Here is a 26170-nt window from a genome sequence, read left to right as displayed (position 1 = left end):
GAAATTCCTACCAAAATAAATCACTGAAATCGAGAAGCTGGATGTAATCATCCTCCCCTTCCTCCCCCTTCCCCTTCTCTTTTATGGTCTTGTGCAGACAACCTGCACCAAATGCCAAGGATCTGAAGCTGAGAACTGTACCTTGAACGCATGATATACAGGGAAATGTTTGTTTATGCACAATTTTGAATGCCTGACTGCATCACTGCATAAATCCTTTGTCTTACGGGATCTATGTGAATTCTATGACATACTTTTCTTAACACTGACATTTTTGCAGTGCTAAAATCTTTAGTCTCTGGGGAAGGTAACTACCTAAGCTTTCCACAAGGTGGCACAGTTCCCTTTGCTGAAAGACAGCATTACTCAGTGCCGCTGAGGGAATTTAATCATTTATTTATTTATTTATTTATAAAATGTACTGGCCATTACCATGAATAGGTTTAAAATCTCCAAAATCTCTCTAACAAGGATCATTTTAACAAATTCTTCCAATAGAGAGTTTAATGAGTTAAAAAAGCTTCCTTCTAGGCTGTAATGAAAGAAAAAAAAATCTGTGCTTGCTGCCACACAAGAGCAGGCTTCGAACAAATACAGTTAAGGCAAGCCACGTGGCAGAGGAGAGGCTAAAATTCTGCTTTACACAAGTGTCAGGGCACCCATTTCAAATCTTATCACACTTTTACTCACAATATTTTGGGTACAATGGGCTAGAAAGGAATTCACCTACCACACACACCCTTACCATCCACGTGAGCACTGAAGATCCCACAGGTAATGGGATCTCCCTCTTGTTTCCTGACCATCTCCCATCCCTGCCAAGTATGGCTGTGCAGCAGCTGCTTGTCTTTGAGTCAAGAGATTTAGAAAAACATAAAATACATGTGTAATTCCTCCTCTATTTCTCGTCTTGCTCCTCTCAGTCACTTCTCCTGTGAATGCTTCAGTGTTCAGCTATTACTCATGTAAGTGTCATCAGCATGGTTTGGCCTAAACAGGAGAAACAAACAGCTGATACAGACAAGCTTTTGGCTTCAACCAATTTCACAGATACTGGATGGGTGTCAGTTCCATAACTCTTGGAGTTAAAGAGCTAGCCAGACAGGATGGGAGATGCTGACACAAGTATTCCTTGTCCACACAAACACTGCCACAGTCCTCCATGCAGGAGGGGCTCCCTAATCCTACCTAGCACCTGGTAAAGAATCAGACCTAGCAAAATACTGTCTTCCTGCAATGCTTTCCACACCCTCAGACTTATCTTTTAAGGGACAGCTTCCTGGTTCTGAGGACTGCTACCTAACGCTCATCACTCCCCCACTCCATTACCGTGCCCGTCATTATAAGGAGCGCAGCTGAAACCTTGCTTTTTAACTGCCAGCCTGCCGAGCGGAGCACGCTTATTTACATCTGATTTAAACATCACAAGCCAAATAATCAAGATGACAAAGACGTTTAAGTGCCCTGATCAATCTGTTTTCTCTCCTAAAATATATCATTAATCCTATTATAATTATTAAATCTGTTGCATACTGTCTTTCTGCATATAAGCAGCTTCTGCTCCTGTCAGTCACTGCAGTTACATGGCACAGCCAAAACACTTATTGAAATTACTTGGATTTCCAATTATAGCAATTCACATACATCCTTAAAAATGGATGCAAGCACATGGCAAAACTGTCAACAAGACAAATCTGGAGATATGTATGCAAGCACTCAAGACCTTCTGCTACTTCTTTCCCCTCAAAAACTTTAGATTACATCAGTAAAGGCCCTGATTTAATTATGGTACTTGCTCACATAGTGGTCTCATTTTTCTTCACAAATTTTATCCTCAAACTAAATTGCATTCTCTGTTCTCTAAAATACAAAGTTCCTTGTTTTAAAAAAGCAGATACCCTGTTACTAGCTGAGAATTTGAGAAGCCACATGAACAAGGGTATTTAAAAGGGGGATAGACTTCAGAATACAGAACAAATGCTGTCATGGAAAGCCCCAGGAAGCTATCCAGCCACGACAAACTACAGATCCCTCTCGTATTTAGGACAGAAGACTTGCTTGGCTGTGCAAGGGGTCATTTCTTACTTCTGGACAGTAGAATCTCCAGCTGTAACACTGTCACATTTTCCTGGCCAAACTGAATGAAACAAATCTGCAAATTTCTTTGATGGAGTAAGTCTTGAGTGGTCAATCTACATTGTGCCAAAAGGAGGAGTGTATTTAACTTCGCAACCAAGGAGACATTCTGCAGCATGCAAGTTATGTTCACAATTGCGAATTTTTAATCATGATGCCATTTCGTGTATCTTGTTACAGACCTTGGCTTCTGGATCACTGTTGATGCTACAAGAATCATCATCATCAGACTGAGGAGCATTTCTGTTACAGAAAAAAAAATAAAAATCAACCTTAAAATCACAAAAAAAATACATTACAGCAAAGCATGAGATGGATCTGGTCATTCCAGAGACTTCTGAAGTCACTGTACCTGAGCTTCAAGGAGGCATAGCGCAACGTTGCTCCTTCAAACTCCTTCAGACTTGGGTCTGGGTTCACAGTGGCTGCATGCAGATCCTAGAGATAAAGGTAGCATTGTCAGCGTAGTATTAAGGACACCACCACGTTAGTTCTTATTTCAAAGGGAAATTAAATCCTCCCTGCAAAGAAGCGATAGTATTTCTGGCTGAAGTTGAAAAGAGGCATGCATACATAGTCTCAAGCTGCATTTCATTCAGTGCAGGCATCTTATTCATTACTTATGGCAGTTGCCCTGCAAGTTTAGACTGAATCCATTCCAAGTGGAAAGATCAGAAAAAGCAGCATGTTTGTGAGCTAGACATCCCTAGCAGTACCCCCATTCACTTCAGCCTAGGTTATGAATGACATTCATGGAAAAATAAAAGGGGAAAAAACAGCCACTGCCATGCAAAAAACAAGGGTAATAGTATTAAAGGTTCTAAAATCTGACAATATACTTGCCTTCCAAATGTCACTATTAATCTTTCCCCCATTCAGTACAGCAAAATCACTCCATGGCTGTTTCTAGACACATAATTATTCACACAGGAAGAAGCACATTGATAAAAAAAAAAAAAAAAAAAAAAAAAAAGAAAAAGAAAAAAAACACAAGACACTGTTGTTAGCATTGATATTTACAGGATGGGTTAGGGAACAGATCACCTGAAACTTCAGCTAATTACTGTATCGTGGCATTTGGAGGAAAGGGGAGAGAAGACATGCCTCTAACAGTTACTTACCAAAACAAATGATTGAAACAAGGGAAGTTAATATAAATTAGGAACGGACAATGAAATTACTCTTTAACTATGATCTTAAAAAGCAAGCAAAATGAATCTGAATATGAATGTTGGCCACAGCTGCTACAGCCTTTGATAAACAGCAATTAAGGGGAAACATTAGGATTTCCATTTGATTGGCACATTTGTTAAAAGACTAACACTACTGGAACTAGGTATACACAACGATATATACAAGGATAAGGTACATACAAGGTAAAGATCAAATACTTTCTAGAGAAAAAGCACAAGAAATGGACAGCGAAGGGAAGGAGGATTAGTAAGGAGTACAGAGAGATGTCTGGCTGAAGAAATAGTTTTGTAAAGTCTACCAGCCTTTAAAAACAAAAACAGAACCAGTAAAAAACAAGCAAAAAAGAAACAAACCACCCACCCTTTCATTTTCCATTCAACTTTCTAAAAGGTTTTGGAGGCCTTCACTGGTGCAGTCAAGAGAGAGGAGTGAGTTTAGCCCTACAGCAACCTGAGGTTTGTCCTCTGCAAAGCCTGGCAGGAGCAGCTGGTGGTGGAGCTGTCCCTCTGCTTCCCCATAGGGACAGGGACCCCAGAGTCCTGAACAAGAGCCAAGTGGAACAGGAGATTTGGGTGCTGAGACACCCCTCTTGGCAGCTCCCCAAACCCCCAGCTACTCACTGCTTTAAGCCCTCTCAAGATGAGCCCTCCAGGTTGCCCAGCTCTGAGCCTCTCACCTCAGAAGTGTTTTCAGGATATCCCCACTGGAGCAGTTATTTGTGAAAAACAATTCCCATCAGTAACTCTGCCTGAGCACACCTCTGAATTGCTTAACAGCTGTTAGCTTTTCCTACCAAGCCCCTCATTTTTAATTATTAGCTGCTAGCAGCTACGTTACCTACAGAAGAGCTCCTACAGGTGATGCAGGCCTGTGATGAGTCAGCCTTTAAGAAGACACAGCTACCATCACCAAATGGGGCCGGGACCTCAAAGAAGCTCTTACTGGATTACCACATGTGTCAAAGGAAGCAAAGTTTCTGTTTGTCATATCATTTGAGAGACAGGGACACGAAGTTCAAAATAAAAAAAAATAAATAAATAAAAAGAAGGAACAAGACAAAGGGTGAAAATAACATTAGTCTGGGGAAAAAAAAAAATAATAAAAAAGAAGTGTTTCTAAATGTTTATTTGACAAACCCAGAAGCTGAAATAGCCCAAATAAACTCATCTCAGGTCTAGCACGTGATGCTTCACAGAAAAATGTGAAAAGGATAAAAAGACTTTTAGGGACTCATGGAAGCCTGCTGGGACAGGTAAGAAGCGCTACCCATGCTTCGATCCTAGGTTATACTCTTCCATCCCTCTAACACCTCAGTTTCCCCAGCCTTTTCAGAAGACAACAACACAAATACCAGCACATGGGAACGAGCTACAACAGCCCTCCCAAAGCACAGGCTTCCAACAGCTCTGTGGGAAGCAGCCGAGCACAGCTCCCGCGTGCTCCAACTTGGAGCTGGAGCCCGTCCACCACCACTGCTGCTGCCAGTGGCAGCACCAGGATAAAGATGCTTGGGAGCCCCTATTCTAGACCAAAATCTGCATGTTTTGTGACGTGTCAGATTGGCCAGACCACAGATTTCCAGATTAATCCTATCAGTCTGCTGGTATTTTAGGGCAATGTTATCTTTGGTAATGGCTAAGTCAAAAAAAAAAAATCAGTATTATTTAAATAATGGTATGTTAGAAGCTTATAAATGAATGCAAAACCCTCGAGAGACAAATGCTTCAGCCTATACCTACAATTTAAATAGCCATATGATAATATCATATTAATATAAGTATTAGAGACTTGTTTATTTTCTGCATCATCTTTTAAACTGCAGTGTATGGTTTTGATGCTGCCAAAGATCTGCAAATGCATACAGCGTGGCTGGATCTGATTCTCCAGTGCATTAGCACTTCCACATCAAAACCTAAATGAGCCTATTATGTACTTGCACATACCACATTTTAGAATAACTCCTCAAATGTATTATTTTATGCATCTGCACTGTATTAAAACCTATATTGTTACAATGCCTACGTTTCATACTCTTGATGGTAATGCTGGGAATTATCATTATTTATAGTGACAAACTCTTCTCTTTTTAAAGCAAACAAAATTATAAAAGGTTAAAGGTGCATCTGCCACATTACCAGCAGGTCTGACATTTTCCTTGTAAAGACATTTTAAACAGGGGTAGAAAAATATTTCAAATGAATATATGCATTCTGCCACTGCAGTTTTGCCAACTAAACTGATTTCTGGGGGCTCTTGAAAGACATCTCTAACTTACTAATTGAAGCCCTGCTGTCCACATCCTAGAGTACAAGAAATACTTAGTGGTAAAGTTATATGCCTCACTTAAACATTCCAGGAATTTGTACTGGAAGAATGTGCAGCACTTTACTTTCAGCATTTCTGAGTATTTTTCTTGTTTTCTACATGACTGATACAAATTGTTGCCTTTCTCCATGAATCTCTCTCAGAAATAATTTCCGATGTGTTTGGTGCACAGTGCATTCCACAGGAGCGCGACTGTGAACTGTAACTGAAATGTTGTGGTTGTTTGTAACCTTATGACTAACATTTATGAACATGTGGGAGCATTCCTTCTGAAATAAGGAACAAGAAGGTACATGTTTAAACCTATCTGGGATAAGGGTCAAGACTGTAATACACACTTGGATGTCCTTAACTGCTCTTAGCTTTCATGTAAGTTATTTCAGTTCATGTATCAACAAAATCAAGAACAGAAGAAATGTCACATCTAAATACATTTAAAAATAAATAAAGATCAAGGATTGCCTGATCCAAAAACCAAAACTAGTACAAAGACTTCCATTGATTCTGTAAAAATTGTGCACATTCTTCTGAAAGATTAGTTCAAAAAAGATTACATTTCAAAATGATTTGATAGTGTTAGTACTCCAGCCCACAAAAATCTTCCCAACTTACAAAACTAAAACGATAGCACTTTTTGAAGCACACTCTACTTTCTGAGGATTTATTTTATATTTCTACATATATGACATCAATCAACCTTCTGGTTGGTGCCTACAAGGATTATTTTAAGAGGCTGTATCATCTATTGCTCTTTCAGCCCATGTGGAAGAAAAGAGCGTGTTTCTTTCTGTTTTTAGTTAAAGACTGACTGCAACACAGTGATCCACTTGTGCAGATATCTTGTACTCATGGGAGTTAAGAGGCTTATACTTCAGAATATTTGCTGTTTAGTTAATAGAAGCTACCCTGTAAAGGAACTGGTGTCTCAAATGATGACTCAGGTATCTTTGTGTGCTACTCCTACCACGTGAAACAGAAAGATGCAATTACAAAGAGTCTAACAAAAAAAGAAAAAGACTGCTATAATGTGCACAAATTTTACGTATCCTGTACCCATATAATGGAGTAGTGCTTCAGCACATGCTAGAGAACTACAATCATTTCACATCAATCACACACTAAGTAATTTATGTGAGATGTCTGATTTCATCCTACGCATCCAAGGTCTAGGATGCTCCATGAGGCACAGCTAGTACAAAATATACATCAATATATCAACAAATAGCTATGCTTTGGGATAATATCAGGCCCTGTGTTCTAAAGCTTACTTTAGGTAATGAACTGCTACTTCAAAAACTTATATCAATATTTTTTTATGCAGTATGCAACACATAACAGGACAGTGTGTTACCTCAGTTTCTGGAGTAGGGGATGGAGTAATGGAGCCAAGGGATCCTTTCCGTGAGCCCTGGAGATCTGTTGGAATGGACACTGGACGTTGCCATTGAGTTGTTCCTGTTGGTATGTGCCAGTAGTAGATCCCAGCAATGTCATTGATCTTTTTCCAGCCAGGTGGTAAGTCTGGGTCTGTCTGAAATGATTGATCACTCCATATATCTGCTGGGAACAGAGAAAGAAAAAGAAAAAAGAAAAAAGAATCAATGCTATGAAGATATGAGCAGTTTTTTCATGGGCTTTCTCCGTGATACAAGCAATGCACAGCAGGTACTGCTGATGTACTGCTCTTGTGAAAATGAACACCAGAAAAACTCACTGAATTATTGAGTCTCACAATATGGTAACAAAACCTGCATGGCTTCAATTAGCCTACAAAGAGAGGGAAATCTTACCAAAGAGCCCTTCCAATATGGAGGTTTCCTAATGCCATCAGATAAACTAGTTCTGCTAATAAGGTTTAGCCTCAACAACAAAACAACAAATAAAACAATAAAACAATTGGAGAACCTGCACTGGCTTTACTTGCAACATCCAAGAGACTGCTTGCTCAAAACCATGTGAATAAAAGAACAGACTGATCATTTTACATACAACCATGACTGTCACGAACATACTGGTTTGAATTGGCTTTATAGTGGGGTAGGAAAAAAACAAAACTCACCAACAGTGCTAACACAGGGATGATAAGCTGGCTCTTCTGGTGAACCTCCTGTTAACTTAAGAACATGCCAGCAATACATATCATAACCAGAGACATTCCCAGAATAATATGTGATTATAGACGCATGTAAGAGATGACACCAGTGGAAAAAACAGTGATTTTTAGAAAGGCAGGGGTATTGCCTGTGTGCACACCACAGGGACAATTGTCTTCTGAGGGCTATGTGCTCTTCAGAGGCTGGGAAGGGAGCCAGTGCTCTTCTAAACCTCACTGCTAAACTGCTTTGGAGGTGTCATTATGTTCAGCGCTATCAACCAGCTGCTATGCTGTACTCCAAGAACTGCCAAGCTGCAGGGAAAGACAAGTACCCTCCTGGACATTTCACCAGCACTCGAGCAGACATGATGAGAACTGATCCTGGCACTCTGAACTGAGCTACTGCGAGAAGAGAAAGAAAAAAAAATAGAAAGAAAAAGAAAGAAAGCACCGTACCAAGGAACAGTGGCTCATCTACTCCTGCAACTTTTCCAACCTTCAAAGACAGTCCTCAAAACACACAAAGCTGAGGGCAGATGAATAACCTGACCAGGGGAAGATGTCCACCCCATCAGAAGCACTGGAATTTGTTTATGAAATTGTTCTGAAGCTGATAGGATAAACACTCCATTATTGTGACTTGTATTAAATTAATGGAAGCTAATGAAAGGTCAATAATTTGAAACTGATGGACAACACATTTTACGGAGTGTTTTCTTACATTATTGTAAAAAAAGAGCCAACAGGAAAAGACAACAGAACATCTTAATATCTTGATTTATACAGTTTTATTTCTCTTCCACGTCTTTTTTGAATTAAAAGTTTCTTGTTAATCTGACCTCAAGTCTCTTAAGTGCTTTATCACTTCTGTTGCCCATTGAATCCCTCTCATTTCTGCTATCCATGTTTATGCACCTGCACGCACACAAATGGCATGATAACTTGATCTGACTCTCACTTTAGGACACAACCCAGGTTATTTCTCCCACAAAGCCACTCACAGCTCTTAAGTCACTGATTTACGACTTCAAGACTAATCTGAGAAAGCTCTGCTGAGAAGAAACACGACAGCATCATTACACTTAAATTCAATAATGAGCCTCACAGACCACAATTCGTGGCCCAGTATCTGAAAACAGTGACATTCAAATAATCAACTCCAAAAACTCCCAAGTACAGTGAACACCCACTTCTATATGGCCCCCCCTTTATTCTCTACTGCCTTCACCCACGAAGTTCCTGACTCCAAGGTCTTACGTGCTCTAAAGCCCCATTCACCTTCAGTCTTGCATGTTTTATTTTTCCAGTCCAACAACTTACCTGCACTTTTCCCAACCACAAAAAAAAATAAAACAAAAGCAAAAGACTTTCAATAATTTGATCACATCAGGCAAAAAGTGACAGGTACAAATACTGAATATGTCTAAATATCACACTGAAGTCTGTGCAGTGACATCTGCAAGTCCATGTACACGTGGGTAAATGTAAATAACCGGTTCATGGAATTACAAAACATCACAATAATGCCAGTGTTCACAAAACACATATCAGGCCTTTCAGTGCATGCTGGAACAGGAAAATAATAAGCCTTTGTTATATAGAGAAGAGAATTTCAGATTAGTTCAGGTTCATACAGTTTATGGCATTAAACAATCATACTTCAGCATTGCCATGACATGAAATGCCTTCTCCTCACTTTAAGGTAGACACTGCTTCTGTCCCTGGTATACAGACACGTGTGCACACGTATTTACAGATACAGTTAGCAAAGTGTTATGCTATGGCTGCACTGCATTATTTCTTTCAAACCAATCAACCAAGGATGCAGAGGAAACAACAAACTTGTTACAATAATTGTGCCAGAAAGACCTAAACAAAACAATTTCAATTACTACAGCCCAGGACGTTCAAAGAGCTGCACTTCCCACACAAAACCAGGATGCATGTCCGTGGGTGAGACACTTGGTGCTCATGCTGGGGTACTCCTCGTGCAGAGGTACTGGGCTGGGACCATGCAATGAACACAGCTGAAGAGGACGAAGCCAGACCCGATGTGCTCACACTGAAACACCATTTGCCAAACCAGTCAGTTAAGGGAATAAAAACACAGTCTAGAAAGCCTGCCTACTTCACTGCCTGCTCTCGGAGATGAAAGCATTCATCGTGCAAGCCAAAGGCAACGAACCATTGCAAGAGATACAGCACGCAAGAGCTGAAAGTAAGAGTCAACATACAAATACAATCTGACAGGGCACTGTGGCACCAGAGACCTACTACAGGACACCCACACATTTTCTTTCCTTCAATATAGAATTATAGGTAGTAAAATATTTTTTTTTTCTCTGAAACTAAAGGACGTTGTTAAATAGCATGATATGGAGTCAGAAAGCCTACTGTTTGTTGCACGGGCCACTGTAAGGATGGTTCCTTACGAGGGCACAGGGAACATGAAGGCACCCTACTGATACCCTCCTACACCCAATGGTCCCTTCAGTTCCAATTTTCTTCAAAAGGGAAAGTGCCAGCCACGAGACGAGGGAGAAGGGAAGCAGGCATCTGTATCTACTCAAGCCAATTCTGTTCACTTTTCACCAGACAACCTGCATGTAACGAACCCAAGAGAAAATATAACTGAACACCTTGGACTTCATCTCAAATTAAGAACTCCTCTTTTATGTCTCCAAGGTTTTGGAGCTGAAAATATTACATGGAAGTGGCTCTTTCTAGTCTGTGGATGACCGAGACATACAGGCTTCCTCAGTGGCAGATGATTTATGGTCATCAGGAACTCTCCTGCAATTCCTCCCCAGTCATTCCCAGGACGTAAAGTTCTGCCTGGCATCTCCTGGCCTTTTCCGTGCCCTTCACTGATTTGCTGATGAAATAGTTCTAGCTGTGACTCCGTGTAGACTGCCGATATGAACTCTTATATCCTGATGACATACGGTACAATCATGCCTTCCAAAAGGCAGATGTGAGGCCAGGAAAGGTGGATGCACTCCCTCTAGAAAGACTTTTTGTGAAACTAATAACTGAAAAATTCCTGTACAACAGAAGCAGGCCTATCACAGTGAGAAACCAAAAGCACAGACATGCTCAAAGAAACAGGCTGTGTGTGCTTTTTGGAAATTGTTGTTGTTCTGATAATATGAAAGCATGGCTTACAAAACAAAATTAGGACATAATTCAAAAAAAATGTGTATCCGTTTGTACTATGGTTGGTTTATTTACCACGCATATTACAGAAGGCCAGGGTCTCCTGGAAGGCTATACTAGAAGAGGTTTCTTGCATGAAATGCATAAAGCAACAGGACTAAGAAAAGCAATTCTGAAATAGAGTACAATAAAACCACTGTATCTGAACTGCAGGAAAAAAAAAAAAAAAAGACATTGAGATTAAGAACCTGGCTTCATATTACCTCTAGAGCTTATCTCTCTACAGCAAGAAAGATTCAGATTCTGATCAGTGGAAAAGACCACTGCACAACCACACAAAAGGATGAGCTCTAAGCCATGCAGGTTCCCACAAGGCTGCAGATCTTTGAAAGCCAGTTTTTCTGTAGCACTTGGTACATAGGGGTGACTCCTCTGCCTGCATGCACACAGGTGATGAAGTCCAGTGTCAGCCCCAAAGGCAGGGGGCTAGAAGCTCCACGTGCACAGCTCAGCACAGCAGCAAGGCTGCAGCTCATCCTTCACCTCCTCTGACTGTGCTGCCTGAGCACGAGGTGTGGAAGGGCCACCAGGAGCAAGGCTGGATGGCTCTGCCCCCACAGCTCCACAGGTCTCATGGGTGAGCCACCTCCTGGACAGCTGGACTGTCACCACACAGCTTACGTGGAGACTCAGCATCACAGGGATGACAGGATCATTTCTAAAAGAAGGGGAAAGGGATGATAAAAAAGAAAAAATCAGAAGTAGAAGCCCAGGATGAAGGCAGTGCCTGAAAGGCTTTACCATCCCCTTTTAAAACCAAATGGGGAATTCGTGTTAGTCATTTCTCTTTAAAGATGAAAATAGAAAGAACTAACCCAAAAAGAATGTAGTAAAGTTTTAGAAAAGTACCTAGTTTTTTTGTTTGTTTGTTTTTTAAGGGATAAATAGATGCTTCCATTTTTAATAAACATACAAAGGAGTAAAACAGTCTGAAAAGACTTGTTCTCTTGCTGCAACTGTCTTGTCTAGTTTCACTCAAATAAATGCTTGTGTCTGAATTTTTGTCTGAATGGCTGAAGCAAGCTGCCTGTAAGGAGAAAAAAAAAAAACAACCACCACCTCATACAGCCTTCATCCCGGTATCACTGTAACTGAGGAGTTCAGTAAAAACTTCAAAAATACCAGGAAAATAAAGCCTGGTACACAAAAGGAAACCACTACTTCTCTCTTTTGTAAGAACTAGCAGGCACAAACCTCCATAAAGACAAACACATTTAGCTGGTAATTCAGGCTAGGACAGCTTTGTGAACACATTTTGCATTCTGAAGAAGATCCCATAAAGCCCATACAGTGTACCATTCTGCTGCTTGTAACTCCCTTTCCCAAATGTCAGCCTCTGCCAGCTACCTGACGGCGCGCACTCAAATTCCATGCTGTAGCTACAGATCAGGTACTAAGCCTGGCACAGCAACTAGAGAAGTTAGGAATTACATTGTTATTTCAAAGTAAAACTATTTTATGATCTGGTGCTGATCTAGGAAAACTGTTACGATACTGAAAAGAGATGGTAACAATATATTTTACTGAAGAGCACATGTGATTGGTGAGGAGGTTCTTTTGCAAAAGTAGGACTTTGATCATTTATTTCACTGCTGTTTCAGGGGAAGAAAGAATACTAATCAACTTGCTGCCACTACGAATCACTCTTTAGCCCTCATTCAATTACCGCAGCATTCAGAGCAAACGTGCAGTATGTGAGGCCATCTATTTCTCCATCCTTTTGCAATGCCACAGACATGACCGTTCCCTCGCAGCAGTCACCCCGTGTCACTCCAGGGCAGCGCTCACCGAGTGCAGGCCTTATCGGTGGCACCACGACAGCTGCAAACAGTGCGCCCTGAACCTAAACACAGCAGCCTTCCAGCTGCTGCTCCAGACTGTTTGCTGTCCGTGTGTCATTTGTGGATGTTTCACAATTAGAGAGGCCAAGTGCCATGCAGTGGGAGCAGCTTGTAACTAGTTCAGGCCTTCTTCTGCAGGCAGAGCTAGAAACCACTGCCAGGGGAGACCCATGCCAGTCACTCAGAAAAAACACAGACTGGAAGAAATTGGCCAGAGCTCTGCAGGAAATTTCCAGAAGAGCAGGAATGCAAAGGTGCAGCACAGTATTTGTTAATTAAAGAGTAAGTTGCATTGAAGTTTTCATTATATATATATATGTGTATGTGTATGTATATATATATATATATATATATATATATAGGGGAACATTAGCTATACGCTTGATTTCCTATGGACCAAATTCTGCTACCCCATAATCCAGTATCTCCACTGTCCCTTGTAAAATCGGTATTTATCAGCATAAAACAAGCCAAACACCCCACCCACCACTGTTGTCAGTTGATTTATCACCAGTCCAGTACTGAAAATCAGGCTGTATGGCACTGTGTTTGTGCTAAATTAAATAAACCTGGATCTCTTCTTGACAAAGGCTAGAAATCCCACCTCATTTCAGTAGCAAATCTCAACACTCTTGGCTGGAAAAAAACAATCTAGCTCCTTCCCTTTGCAGAGATAAGGTAGAGGAAGATGCCTGGTGTATTTACAGGTTCCTTAGGCCTGGAAGAAAAAGATTGCATTTTGTGATACAAAGAAAAGCTGATAATTGATACCTCAAGGAAAAATGCACCAGGTACTGTATATACACGGGTACTGTACATGAATACAAAAAAATAATTTAAAATAGATCAGAAGCACCTTTTCTGTTTTCCTTTAGATAAACTAATCAAAGACTGATAAAAACAGCAGCTTGGTGTTATCTCCACTTCAATGAAAATTTGGTGGTGATGACAAACACGGTGCAGTGGATGGAGACAAACATCAGTGACTAAATTCTTTTTTAAGGGATTCGCTTCCATGGCCATCATTGCTTGTACTTGGAAGCAGCTGACGATGCAAATGCAGTCTCCAGCTGATGCAAATGCAGCTCCGCTGGAATCGCGGGAAGGGCCTGATTTTCTGTCAGTCCTTTCATTGTGTGGCAGCTGAATGACCAAGTGAGACTGCTTGCCTGCAAGACGCAACAATACCTGCAAGCACTTGATCCTCATTATCTAAATAGGTTAGGAAATAAAATACCCATACTGTGCGAAGATAAAGATGAGAGATCTCACTTTTCTCCTTTCAGAAAGTAGGTACGCTTGGTTTAGCTCTCTCAGTTCTTGTTTTGTGTCTGCTCTTCCTAAAATAATCCTCCAAACAAAAGGGATACCATCCAACTGCAGGACTTGATCTAGACTTTGATTCTCTCAAAAGCATATTTCCACATTGAGAAGTTAATTGAAAAGAAAAGGAGCATTCAGTGTCCAGGCTGGAAGCACAATGGTCCAAAGAGGGACATGCTCAGATTCCTCCAAATCGAGAAAAGTAATCCGGCCATCAGTAAATCCACAAATCCATTTTTTCAGTCTCTGGCCCTTCCATTGCTCATATCCCAGCAAATACATTGTACACGAAGGAATTTAAACTATTAAAGCTCATTTTAAAGTACAGGATCTGCAGTAAAGTTCCTAATGAGAAAAATTGCAAACAATGGGCTGGTGACAGGATCCAACAGCATGCTGTCCCAGGTGTCAGGCAGCAGTGGGAAACCACTACATAAAACCTGATGGCTTCCTTCATTGCTGGCGTGAAAGCATAAGGAAAGAGCAGGCTCATAATGTGATGTATTTGTTGTAGATATTGTACTTCTGGGCACACAAGGAGAAGATGGGAAGGGGGAAAGAAAGGTTTTATTAAAAATGATAGAACGGATAGAAAGGATTTATTAAAAATGAGGGGGGTAGGGTGGGGGAAGGCATTTCTTCCTCTTCAGAGCCCTTAGGATCTTGAAATAAAAGATGTTTTCCTTCTATCTCCTGGGCCAAAAAAAAAAAAAAAAAACAACAAAAAAAAAACACCAACAAACAAAAATCACAAACTGATTTTTCTTGAGAAGATCCCACTGATTTGAACAGATTTGGTATTTGACCCTAAAGGGAATATATTTCCCCCTCTGCCTGCCCCATATTCACACTGAAGATCAAGAAAGGTATGAGAAGGGACAGGAAGACGAATTAATGAGTGCAGGCAAAAATAAACAAGCACCCTCCATTAAACAGCGCGACACAAAGAGCACTGACCCCGAATGTTTTTATCCCATTCATTTCCTGCAGTGGGCTCAGTGCGCGAGGTCCAGCTGCCAGGGTGTGCCAACCAAACACACCCAGAAGACAAATTTTCTCCTCACTCCTCATGCCTTACAGCACTGCTGATGGTACCGCCCCTCCGCGTAATTCAGAGCAGCGATGGGCAGCAGGTAGCCTCTCCGAGCATCTCAGAAATAAAGGCAGCAGAGCTGCAAGTCACCGGGATGGGTGATTATAAATCAAGCAAGCCTGCCTAACGTGGGGAGCGCTGCTCGAGGAGGAGTGACAAACAGGCAGAAGCCGGCCATTCGGTGTCACCTTTCCTCACAGAACAGCAGGCAGCTGGTTGGCATGACAACCCCATCCTCCTCCTCACGGGGCTGCTGAGCCAGCCGCCTGCGTTTCGTTTTGGGAGCTCAGAGGAGGGAGATTTCCAAATGGGTCTGGGAAACGGTGCTGCAGCGTGGTGTGGACCGGCATAGCCCTACCCGGCACCGCCCGTGCCAAAAGGAGCTGCCATTTTGGCCACCTGTGATATAAGGCATTACCAGGAAAGGCTGATGACTTGCAAATCCTACAGAAGCTTGGGACGAAGCGCTTGTGCTGTTCTCTCTTAATAGTTTTTTTTTAAAAGACGATGTGATCTTTGTCCTGCTATGTAAATAATGAGCTACTACAGGCACACAAGGCGTTCAAGCAGAGATGACTAATCTGAGGGAAGAGAGAGGAAAGCAGATTAGTCAACATTCAGAGGGAAGAAAAAAAGCATTAAACCCACTTGTTTGCAGGTCCTGCCTGGCACCTTCTCCCTTTCAACCACCAAAACCCAAGCTGTTGACATAGGAACCAAAGCAGCAGCACAATAACAGAAGAAAACCAAGGGCAAGTGACTTGAGGAGAGAAAAAGCTACACTTTCCCAAGAGGGATGGGGCTTGGGGAATTATTGCTCAGAAACAGTTTTCCTGTTTAACAGGAGCCCATGAAATCACGGGGCAAGAAAGCCCCAACCTACAGCATCAGAGGATGTGCGTGCTCAGCCTGCAGGATCATGGAAGGATCAGGGGGAAAAAAGCTTTGGGGTCCTTGAGATACCTGTTGATGGTGGCTCTGGATGAATATCCAGAACAGTACCGCCTGTCCTGAGTAAAAGGGAGATTTCGGGGGCTCTGTGAGGTCTCTGCAGAGAGGGAACACAGCCTGAGGACCAGAGGTGAAGCTGTGAGAAACCAGCCCCTCTGCTTGTGCTTGCAGGAGTAGGGAAAAGTTCCTCAGAGACACCGCAAGGAAACGTCCATGTGCTCTCTCCAGGAAAATGGACCAAAATAGGTAAGAATGGGAGGACTAACCCATTTGTTAACAAGAAATAGCCAGCCACAAAACACGCAAAGTCTGGCAAAGGTAAGAAATGAGACTTGGGGGTGCCCTGCAGGGCTGTTGTGACAGAATCTGTGGTCCAGGAATAAGCAAGCCATGATCTGGGAAGGCTCACCCCACCTGCAGGAAGGAGGAGGAGGAGGAGGACAGAGTGATGGTGGCACAGCAAGAGCACTGGGAATCAAGTGGCATGAGGATGGAGCACCTCAGCAAACGCTGATGAATCATTGCTTGTAGGTGCTGTAGTGGGTTGCAAAAACTTCTGCATCACTTGATTCATTGCTTTCCTTCACTTGTTAAACTGTGTTCATCCTGAGAGAGCAGCGCACAAACAAACACCCTTTGTTCACCATCTTAAATGAGACACAGCCCTAAATAACACGTGAACAAAATGCACCATCACCTCAGAAGATTTCTGCTTCTAAATTCCAAGTGAAATCAGAATAATCTGCTCCTGTTTTAGCGAGTTACCCATGCATGTAAACACACTTTGTATATGACCAGGGTGAGGGGGTTTCTCGCTTAGCTGAAGTGCTAGTTTTTTTCCACTAGGTGGCAAAAGCTTTTGCTTGAAAAAATAACAATAGGTCAGCACACAGCAGAGCCTACCTCTAGCTTGCTCCAAACCCATGGTGAGTGTGCATTGTGCTGTGCCTCGAGAGATAAAAAGCAACTAAATTCATCCAGACCAATACCTTCTTCCTCAGCAGCAAACCAGCAAGTGTGGTTTCGTGACTTAGCTTGCAGGGCTACAACAATCCGGCAGCAGCAGTTTGCATCTGCTTTTCTGATTTTTGGCACCATCTCTCTCCTTCCTGTACCTTTCCCCACAAGATTGCTGCATGTGCTCCAGTGTTTTGGGTTTATATCTTACTTAACCACTTTGCATTGTTTAAGAAGGGGGATTTGCTTGATCTAAAGGCAAAAAACCCAACAGCCATGTGAGAGAAGGGACTGCAGTCCTCAGGCAGCAGGGTCCCCACAGGCCCTGCCGCCCCAGCAGGCACCCTGCCCAGCACACCCCAGCACAGGGAGAGCAATTCATGCACGCAGCGCCCAGCCTCTCCCACCCCCAGAAAATTCATCTGTCTCAGCAACGGCAGCCAACTCTTTGGCAGAAAAAGCAGGGAAACATCAGCGTGGTGGCACCTCTGAATTTATGTGCTTCTCTGCTAAAATACAGAGCCTGACTCTGTCTGATCAATGTGAATCCATATGTTAGCGTGCAGCTGTTCAGAGAAGAAACCATTAACGATTTAATTTTGGGCAACGAACAAATATAATCCGGGATAAATTCAGGCTGTAAGTGCTGACACAAAGAGCAGTTTTACACCGATGCCTTTCTGACTGCGAGAGGGGAAGCAGGCGCTGTGCAGAGGGACTGTGCGTGCTGCAGGCAGGGCAGCAGGCTCAGACTCCACAATTTTACAGATTTATTCCAGCTGAGGAAGGCAAGGAGCCTCGAGTTTAAATCTGGTGGCATTAGCACACATCTTCAATCTGAATGACAGTAAGAGCATGGAAGAAGGGATCCGCCACAGTCAGCACTTTTTTCCCATTAGAATACGAACTGCAGAGAATAAAAAATGGCCTAAGAAGTGAGGTGCCAGGCAACCAATCATTTTCTTAATGTAAAATACGAGGAAGCCTGCCGAATTCAGGGGGGAACAAGGTGCAGAGCCAAAGGCAGGACTGCACTTCTCTGGAGAACGTACTGAATAAACACACTGACAGCCTGAAATTTTAAAGAAGCTCTCATTAGTGGGTTTTGTGCCTATCATTGGCTAATTAAGAGCCAGTGAAGTTGGCCACTGGTGCAGACACGGTTCAGCTTGGCTAAAACCACCTTCCTTTGACGGCTTCATTCACAGCCCTGTGCAAATGCCTTCAAAAACCCTCTTTTTCTGAATTTAATGATTCAATGAAAACAGAACATAAAATTGAATTACAACCGTGTTACTCTCTGAAATTAAATGTTTCTCTTGAAGAAAAAAGTAAAACCTGCAAGAAGAGCCGTTTCCTTCCTCCGGCACAAGGTCTGCACATCCCTCAGTCAACGTGGGTGCGTGGCAAAGCACGGCGGTTGTTCTGGAGCACCACAAAGCATTGTATGAATGAATTTATCTTCATAGCAGCAGAGAGTGAGCTCCACTTTAAACACAGTGAGCAGAGGTAGGAGGAGAGGCCTGAGATACACGAAATAGCTTGCCCAGAGCCATGCCCAGGGCTTTGTATGCCCAGCTGGGCAGCTGTGCTCCACCACAACTGCTCTCTCACTACCTCTCCTCAATGTGAAAGGGAGAAAAAATACCATGGAAAGGGCTCAAGGATTGAGATAAGGACAGGGAGACCACTCAACAATTATCTCTGCTCCTTCATGGTCACTCTCTGCCCTGCTCCCCATGGGGTCCCTCCCACGGGATGCCGTCCTTCCCCAACTGAGCCTGGGGGGCTGCCCACAGGCAGCAGCTCCTCAAGCACTTCTCCCACACGGCTCCGTCCTACGGGGTCCATCCCCCAGGAGCAAACTGCTCCAGCACGGGTCCCCCATGGGTGACAGCTCCCCCCAGACCCCCTGCTCCTGCGTGGGCTCCTCTCCACGGGCTGCAGCTCCGGCCCGGGGCCTGCTCCTGCGGGGGCTCTCCATGGGCCGCAGCCTCCTCCAGGCCAGAGGGAAGCCCGCTGGTGGAGCAAACGGGGCTACCACAGCCCGGAGGTTTAAGTATTTCCCCTCTCTACATCATTATAAGATTTCTATTAAAACTTTATTCATAGCATCCAGGTATCTTTAGGCATTACAGCAAACTCAGAGAGATAAATCATCTCTGAAAGCATCCACCCAGCACAAACAAATTCATTATTTGCATTCTTGTATCTATTTCATGTCACCCCAGCGCTATAATTTTGTATTTATTTTTCATAGGGATGGATTTATGGACATAATTGAAGCTAGATTCAGAAATCCAGATTTAAGGAGACAGAACTAGTATCAGCGAGATAACCACCACCAAGAATTAGAAGAAAATTCAGAAAAATAACTTGTGTCACAGACCGTCCTGGCAAGTCTAACAAGAAATGGTAGCCAGGAACAAAGCTAACACATCAGCTGGAGTCTTATGCTGGACAAGCACTTGAGAGAAAAAAAAAAGAAAAAGGGTGAATTCTGCAGAATCACAACAGAATTTCACTTGCAATTTGCACCTCCTGTTTTCTTGTTCGACGCAAGGTTTATCATCAAAACTCCCTTTGAAAAACTGAGGACAAACTCTCCTTAAAGCTGCATATGCCCAGATCATAACAACCATCAAAAGTCTTATTTATTATGAACCCTGAGCTAGAATCTCCTACCTTGCAAGAATGTGAAAATGCCAAGATCCAGTAAAAACAATACACAAAATATCTCCAGCATATGACATACCACAAGCCATTAAGACCTATTAGCACTATGGAAAAAACCATGGCTAATTGTCACACCAAGTTGTCACAAACCATGAAAAATCGAGATATATATGAGGAATAGCGTGGTCCTTTCCCAGCTGAAAACATCACCTGATCTTTGGTGGATATGCTGTAATTTGTGGATGTGCCAAAGGGGCTCTAGGGAAAGCCGTGGTTGTGTAGGATGAGAAGTTTTCCTCTTCTGGATTTGTATTTACCTGCTTGCTGTGGGAAAACAAAAGACTGCCAAAAGGCCTTCCAGGACTAGGACACACATGGCTTCAAGAGCATCTTTTCTAACGTGCAGCCTTCAGTTTTCCAACCAGATGGATTTCCAGGTCCTGGTTTTTATTAATTTCTCAAAGTTCCTTTACTGTTACCCCTCTGTTCTGCTACTTAAACTGCTCACATGCAGTGACAGGCAGTCAGTTACCTTCTGCCACTTGGAAGGACCAAGGTCACTGACAAGCTCTCCGAAAAGAGCAGCGTGACTCTACGTTAGGAAGGAAGAGCAAGACAAAACCCGTATGCCTGCACTTTTAATGTGGAGAGGCACTATCACGGGACTAGTGCACACATGTCCACACAGCCCATTATAAAAATGGGCACAGCAGAATGGGAAAAGCCATAAAGAGAGAGAAATATAAAACTGCTTCTGCAGGCAGAGCAACGGAGCATGGTAGGAGCCTGGAGGGACGGTGGGAGGAGGGCAGGATGTCACAGGAATCTGTAAAGCCACGAATGGTGTGAAGAAGGCAAGGATGGAAAGGAAATGAACAGTCGCTGTTATTTACTGCTTCCTACAGCACTAAAGCAGGGGGCACCTAACGAAATTACCAGAGAGCAATTTTATAAGAGAGGGAAGTACTTCTTCATGCACCACGTAATTAAATTGCGGGACTCCTGGTCACAGGATGTTGTGTATGCCAGAAATACAAACGAGATCAAAAATGATTAAATAAATTCATGTTAGAAAGGTCTATCAAGAACAATTAAAGAAGATAATGTGAATGGCATACCAAGTCTGAAAGCCCTAAATCCACCGACTGCTAAAAGTGGAAAGGATATAACGGGGAGGACTGCTGCAGTTATCCTTGTTTTTTCTTGTTTTTAATCTTTTTTTCCCCTCATAAATTTGTGCTACTGACCCCTGTAAGAAGCAATCCATGAAGAACTGAGTCTAAGGTCTGCTGGATACGGCTATTCCTACAAGCTGATGTACCCACTGAGGTACAGACCTGAACCGTAGCCCCTGTAACCTTCATAAGCAAGCTCGAGCTTCAAGTCAGCACAGGGTTTGCATTGGAAACAGTGGATTTAACAACAGGACTGAAAGATTTTGATAGCAGTAACCACAACAATTACTCCGTGTCAGATTAAAAAGCCACATCTGATACGAAATTCTTCAAACTGCTTTATCATACCCAAGCTTCCTCTGAGGGGTAATACATTCCCAGAAGGAAAATGCACCAAAAAATTGTTCTCATAAAGGTACAGAATGACTTGATATGATAGCAGCAGCACAGGAGTTACGGGACTGAATATCATTATCCCTACACATTTTTCACCTTCAATTTTCTATTAGCACATATTTAAAAGGACAACGTTACTACATTAAATTGTACAGAGCCATTTAATGCATGGGAATGTCTTCACAAGCAAATACATTTACCTGGTTTCAATACCTTGATGAATATGGAAAGAGGAATGTATTAGAAACGCCATGAAGTACAGGCACTATGAGTAGCTCTGATCTAGTGATTAGCGTAGAGCCCATTGCTCTTGAGAGACACATTTAGGTGTTTGGTGGAGAGGGGGAGCTTAACCTCTACTATTTTCCTTTACCTGACTGCAATTAACGTCATTAGCTGCTCAAACTACAAGCTTCTGCATAGCACCATTATTATGGTTCAAGAGAGCTCTGTCAGTAAATGTTTATAGGCTTGTGTCTCACATTATTTGTATTCCACGAGAATTAAGAGATAGAAGGGAGAGATGACAGCAACATACATGTGAGATGCTAGCTAGGAATTCACTGTTCCTGCACCGAGTCATTTCCCAGTGAATCCTGTCACCTTCTGCAAACAGTTAGCCTAGATAAAATACCTCGGGCAGCACAACACACAGCACTAGCACAGGATCTGTAAAGCGATAAACCAAAAGAAAAATAACTGAAGTCAAAAGAACCAGATGTGGTGGCCTTTAAACTGACCCATTTGCAACAGCTTTAATAGAAGAAGAGAGTTTTCTGTCTTCCAGACATGGACCACCACCTTGCCCATCAGCAAGTCACAAAATACAAAAGCATGTCCCACCGACACGCTTTAGTCTGTTACCAAGTGAAGTTCCAGATTTGTTCATCAGTGCAGAACTGAAGCTGCAAGGCTTTCAGAAACTTTACTTTTAAAACAATAAATAACAATAAACAGAAAAGAAATACTCCACTCATGAATGTATGCTTATTTTCAATGCTTTGACAGATTTTATTTATTTTTATAATTTTATATTGTGTTTTGTGATGTTTGGTATTTAAGTCCCCAACTTCTGGAATTAAGAGAAAATCTGAAGATAGCCCACAACAAAGGACAAGTTTCACTAAAAACCATAGAAACTTCCACGTTTACCAAAAAAATGAAAAAATGAAATTAGAATAAAATCTTAATCTAATTAGAATAAAATTAGAATTAATTAGAATAAAATCTTAATCTAAAAGATAAACAATGACCTACATTCAATTCTTGTTTTTGAAGACAAATACTTTTTAGACTACTGCTTGGGGCCTGGGTGTATTTATTTTAAGAGAAAAGTTAAAGCTCTGCTTTCATGTTATTTTTAACTGGTTTCTTGGTGTAAATTGAAACAACCATTCTTATTCATCTGTACTAACAAACAGCCTTTATAAATGCAAGATACCAATAAGCATTCTTTTATAATTAAAGAGAGGATGTAAAATAATTGTACAGTTAATAAAAACTTTTAGATCAGTGGTAGATTTTCTTTTTCCTCCTTTTTTAAAATACCATCAAGTACTTATTATAGTGAAGTTACCAAAATTTGGAAGTAGTGGTTGGTCAAGCATGTAGATAGCATCTCCTCGTATTCCTGGCAGAGACACTTCAGAAACAACCCTCCCATCAGCACCACTCTTGGGAAACCACCATTCTTTCTGAGGCACAGCCCACACATTTATTTGGGATTGCTATAGCTGAAGCTTGTCACAGACTAAGAAGAGTCACTCCCAAGCTAGAAGCTCCGGAACAGCCAGGCAGTTTTCCTCTGGGAAGCATTAAGCGTGCTGAACTGTGCACCCCTGATATCTGGATCAGCTCCTTGAAACTAGAACCACAGAATGTGGACGTGGACAGAAGTCACTGAAAGGAACAGAGAATGGGGCAACTTCCATGGCACTCTGCTCCCTGAGAAGCCTTCTTAAGAAACTGCGCTTTCCCTGTGAAGCAATTTTAGAGTTGGATAATCTCAGGGTGGAGAAACTTCCGATAAAGTTATACACTTAGTATATTTAATGTACAGAAGTCTGGCGTACAGTTATGAAATCAGAGTTCCACTATGACATGGAATCAAGAGAAATACAGAAAAAACACTTGCTATTAATGATCCCACATTCATTTTGATCGTTGTTAAAGGGACTTATTTCTTAATGTATCCAGAATGCAATTTTACAAAGCCTGACACACCCATTTCAGAAAACAAAACAACACGGAACACTAAATCCACCCTACTCCCCCCCTCAAAAGAAAACACCACCAAGTCACCAACACTTCATGAAATAAAAAAGTCAAATAAAATTCTTGCTCTGTGCAAGTAAAAGCTTAGTCCTAAAATCTCTATTTTTCATATGTATTCTTCCTTCTCGTTAGGTCTCTGTTAGCAAAGCGTTGGCTATATTTGAGCACAATTAACCAAAGGAAATTTGTGTAGCCAGGAGACTAAAAAGTTCCTTAGTCAATCTGCTGAAAGGCTCCAGGGGCAAAAAAAAAAATGGAGCCTCATTATTCTGGTTTGGTTAGGCACGAAAGAAAACAAGGCAATTTAAGCTTAACAAGAAATATTATCTGAAAACCTGCTATGGCTACATAGTGTGACAAGTGATGTTGGCTTACCTACAAAAAAAGAATTGAATTTGAAATGATTTTTACAAACACCAAAACAGAACACTATTTCTTATTGCTCGGTTTTGGAAGGAGCAAATACAGTTACATTATTTAATTACAATTCCACAAACGAAGACAAAAAAAAAAGCTGTATACAGTAAGGTTTTGTGTGGACCAGCTTCCTGACCAAAGATCATTTTTCTGAGCCAGCCAAACTGATTGATTTAGGACTGGCAAAACTGGTGGTCACTAAAAACAGACAAAAAAAGTTTCCAAGATGTCAGTCAACACTCTTTGACAGATACCTATCAAATAGTGGCTGTAAACCAGCTCACCCTTGTAACCCCCAAAAGCTCACTCGGTATATCAAAAGTTGCTTTACCTTGAACTTCAGGGAACAACTGCAGGTACTGCTCTAGCCAGATTTCCCCCATGCACCCCTCCCTCGGCTGCATTAAATAAAGCAGTCCCAGGGGAGGCATTTGTGACACGTGAAGGAGAAAATAAAAGTCCAATTCACAATGGATTTCCAACCTATGTAAAAACCTTCACGCTCTATGGATCACAAATCTAAAACATCACTTGTCAATTCACTCCTTAAGTGACAAGCCAAGCATCCAGAAATGACACCTTTACAGTATTTACTCTGCACCATGCACGCTGCCTTTGTCAGGTATCAGCTGATCTTCCACTGCTCCATTTTTATTAACAGATGAATTAACTGTATTCAACACCCAGAGCTAAGAGGCATTATAAACCATAGCTTGGAAGAAGTAGAATAAAAAAGAAAGTGTTACTTACAGTTACCAGATGCTCCCACATAGTTCAACACGTACTGATCTGCTACCAGCATCCTTAAAGTTTGCTCTGTGCATGTCCCAACAGCTTCATATTCTCCTTCTGGGTTGTACCTCCAAATCAGTTTCCAGCTCAAATATGGGAAAACACACTGCTATGCTTAAACAGACACTTACTTAATTAGTCTAACGAGGAATGGTGCTTTGGGTGGGAGAAAGGACAAGCCACCCCTATTCCACTGACGGTAGATATAACAGAGGAAACACCACATGTTGACCATATAAATGACTGCATTTTCTAGGAAGCCAAGAAAAACTGAGAGAGCTTGCTACAGAGGAATTGCAGCAGTGTGTGCATACAGTGTATTCTCTACTGAATTGATTCCAGCTTGCAAGACATTGATTTGATATATTTTCTGACTGACTCTGCTCAGGAGACAAGCTTTTGAAACAGTACTTTCAGCCCACAAGCCCCTGGATATCAATCACATCAAGATTTAATCAGCTCAACTTTGGACCAGAACAGCCCCTCACCCTGCAAATCAACCCCGGAAATATACTTGTGGTGTTTTTCTCTCTCTCTCTCTTTTTTTTTTTTTTTTTTTTTTTTCCCCTTAGCTGCCCGTATAAACATGAGAAGGTTTAGAAAAACGTATGGCAAATATCCACTCTTTGAGGACAAAATTCTTCTTAAGGCTGCTAACCTCTAACTCCCCAGAGGTGCATTGCAGCAATGGTAGAAATTGATTTAGTGAAAGGCTTCTATTAGCAGGAGCGCTGTTCTCATCACAAAGTCCCTCCCCTTGTTATAATCAATAATTTAAGCAAAGCCAAGAATCATGTCAGCCAAAATGACCAGGATAACTGACTTTCTCTTTCTTGCAGAGTAAAAGTAAAAATTAAATTAAGGCCTGAATGGGAATATATTCTAATTCAAAAGCTAATTTGGACAATTTGAGACATGCATTCTCAAATTGGCTTTCATTTTGAGATGGGGAGGAGGAAGGGCTCTTCTCTTCCTTATCAAGAACTTCTCAGGTTCATGGAAAAGCCAAAATCTACTTCCTTCCCTTTTTAGAAGCTATAACCTTAGATTTAGAGTATTTTATCCTGTGGTGCTTGCTTACGCACAAACAAGAAATGCACTCTACAGTTTTACAACTGTTATTTGAGTATTATGACAGTGCTACTGTGCCCATGTCAGTTCATTGCAACTACCTCTGAGATAATAATGGAAGAAGGGCTTAATTTTTAAATTTAGCCCTGCAGAATCTGAATTGAAAAGCTATTAAAAAGAAAATAATTGGAAGAATTAGTTGAATTAATGTTAAATTATGACACTGTTTAGGGAAAAA

At 41.7% G+C, this 26170-nt stretch overlaps 1 protein-coding gene across 1 annotated transcript in view; it reads right to left on the bottom strand.

Moving 5' to 3' along the window:
• APBB2 (amyloid beta precursor protein binding family B member 2) overlaps nt 1-26170 on the bottom strand; it is a 143701-nt gene that overhangs the window by 52276 nt on the left and 65255 nt on the right. Inside the window, exons 6-9 of the mRNA XM_084285687.1 lie at nt 7007-7212; nt 2980-3042; nt 2489-2574; nt 2319-2379 (exon numbers count right to left, since the gene is read on the bottom strand). Coding sequence (XP_084141813.1) covers nt 2319-2379; nt 2489-2574; nt 2980-3042; nt 7007-7212 — 416 coding nt within the window. The remainder of the gene's footprint in view (nt 1-2318; nt 2380-2488; nt 2575-2979; nt 3043-7006; nt 7213-26170) is intronic.

Source organism: Netta rufina (assembly GCF_964035555.1).
Source record: "Netta rufina genome assembly, chromosome: 4".
In the NCBI taxonomy this organism is placed as follows: Eukaryota; Metazoa; Chordata; class Aves; order Anseriformes; family Anatidae; genus Netta; species Netta rufina.
This window is presented reverse-complemented; position numbering and strand designations above follow the sequence as displayed.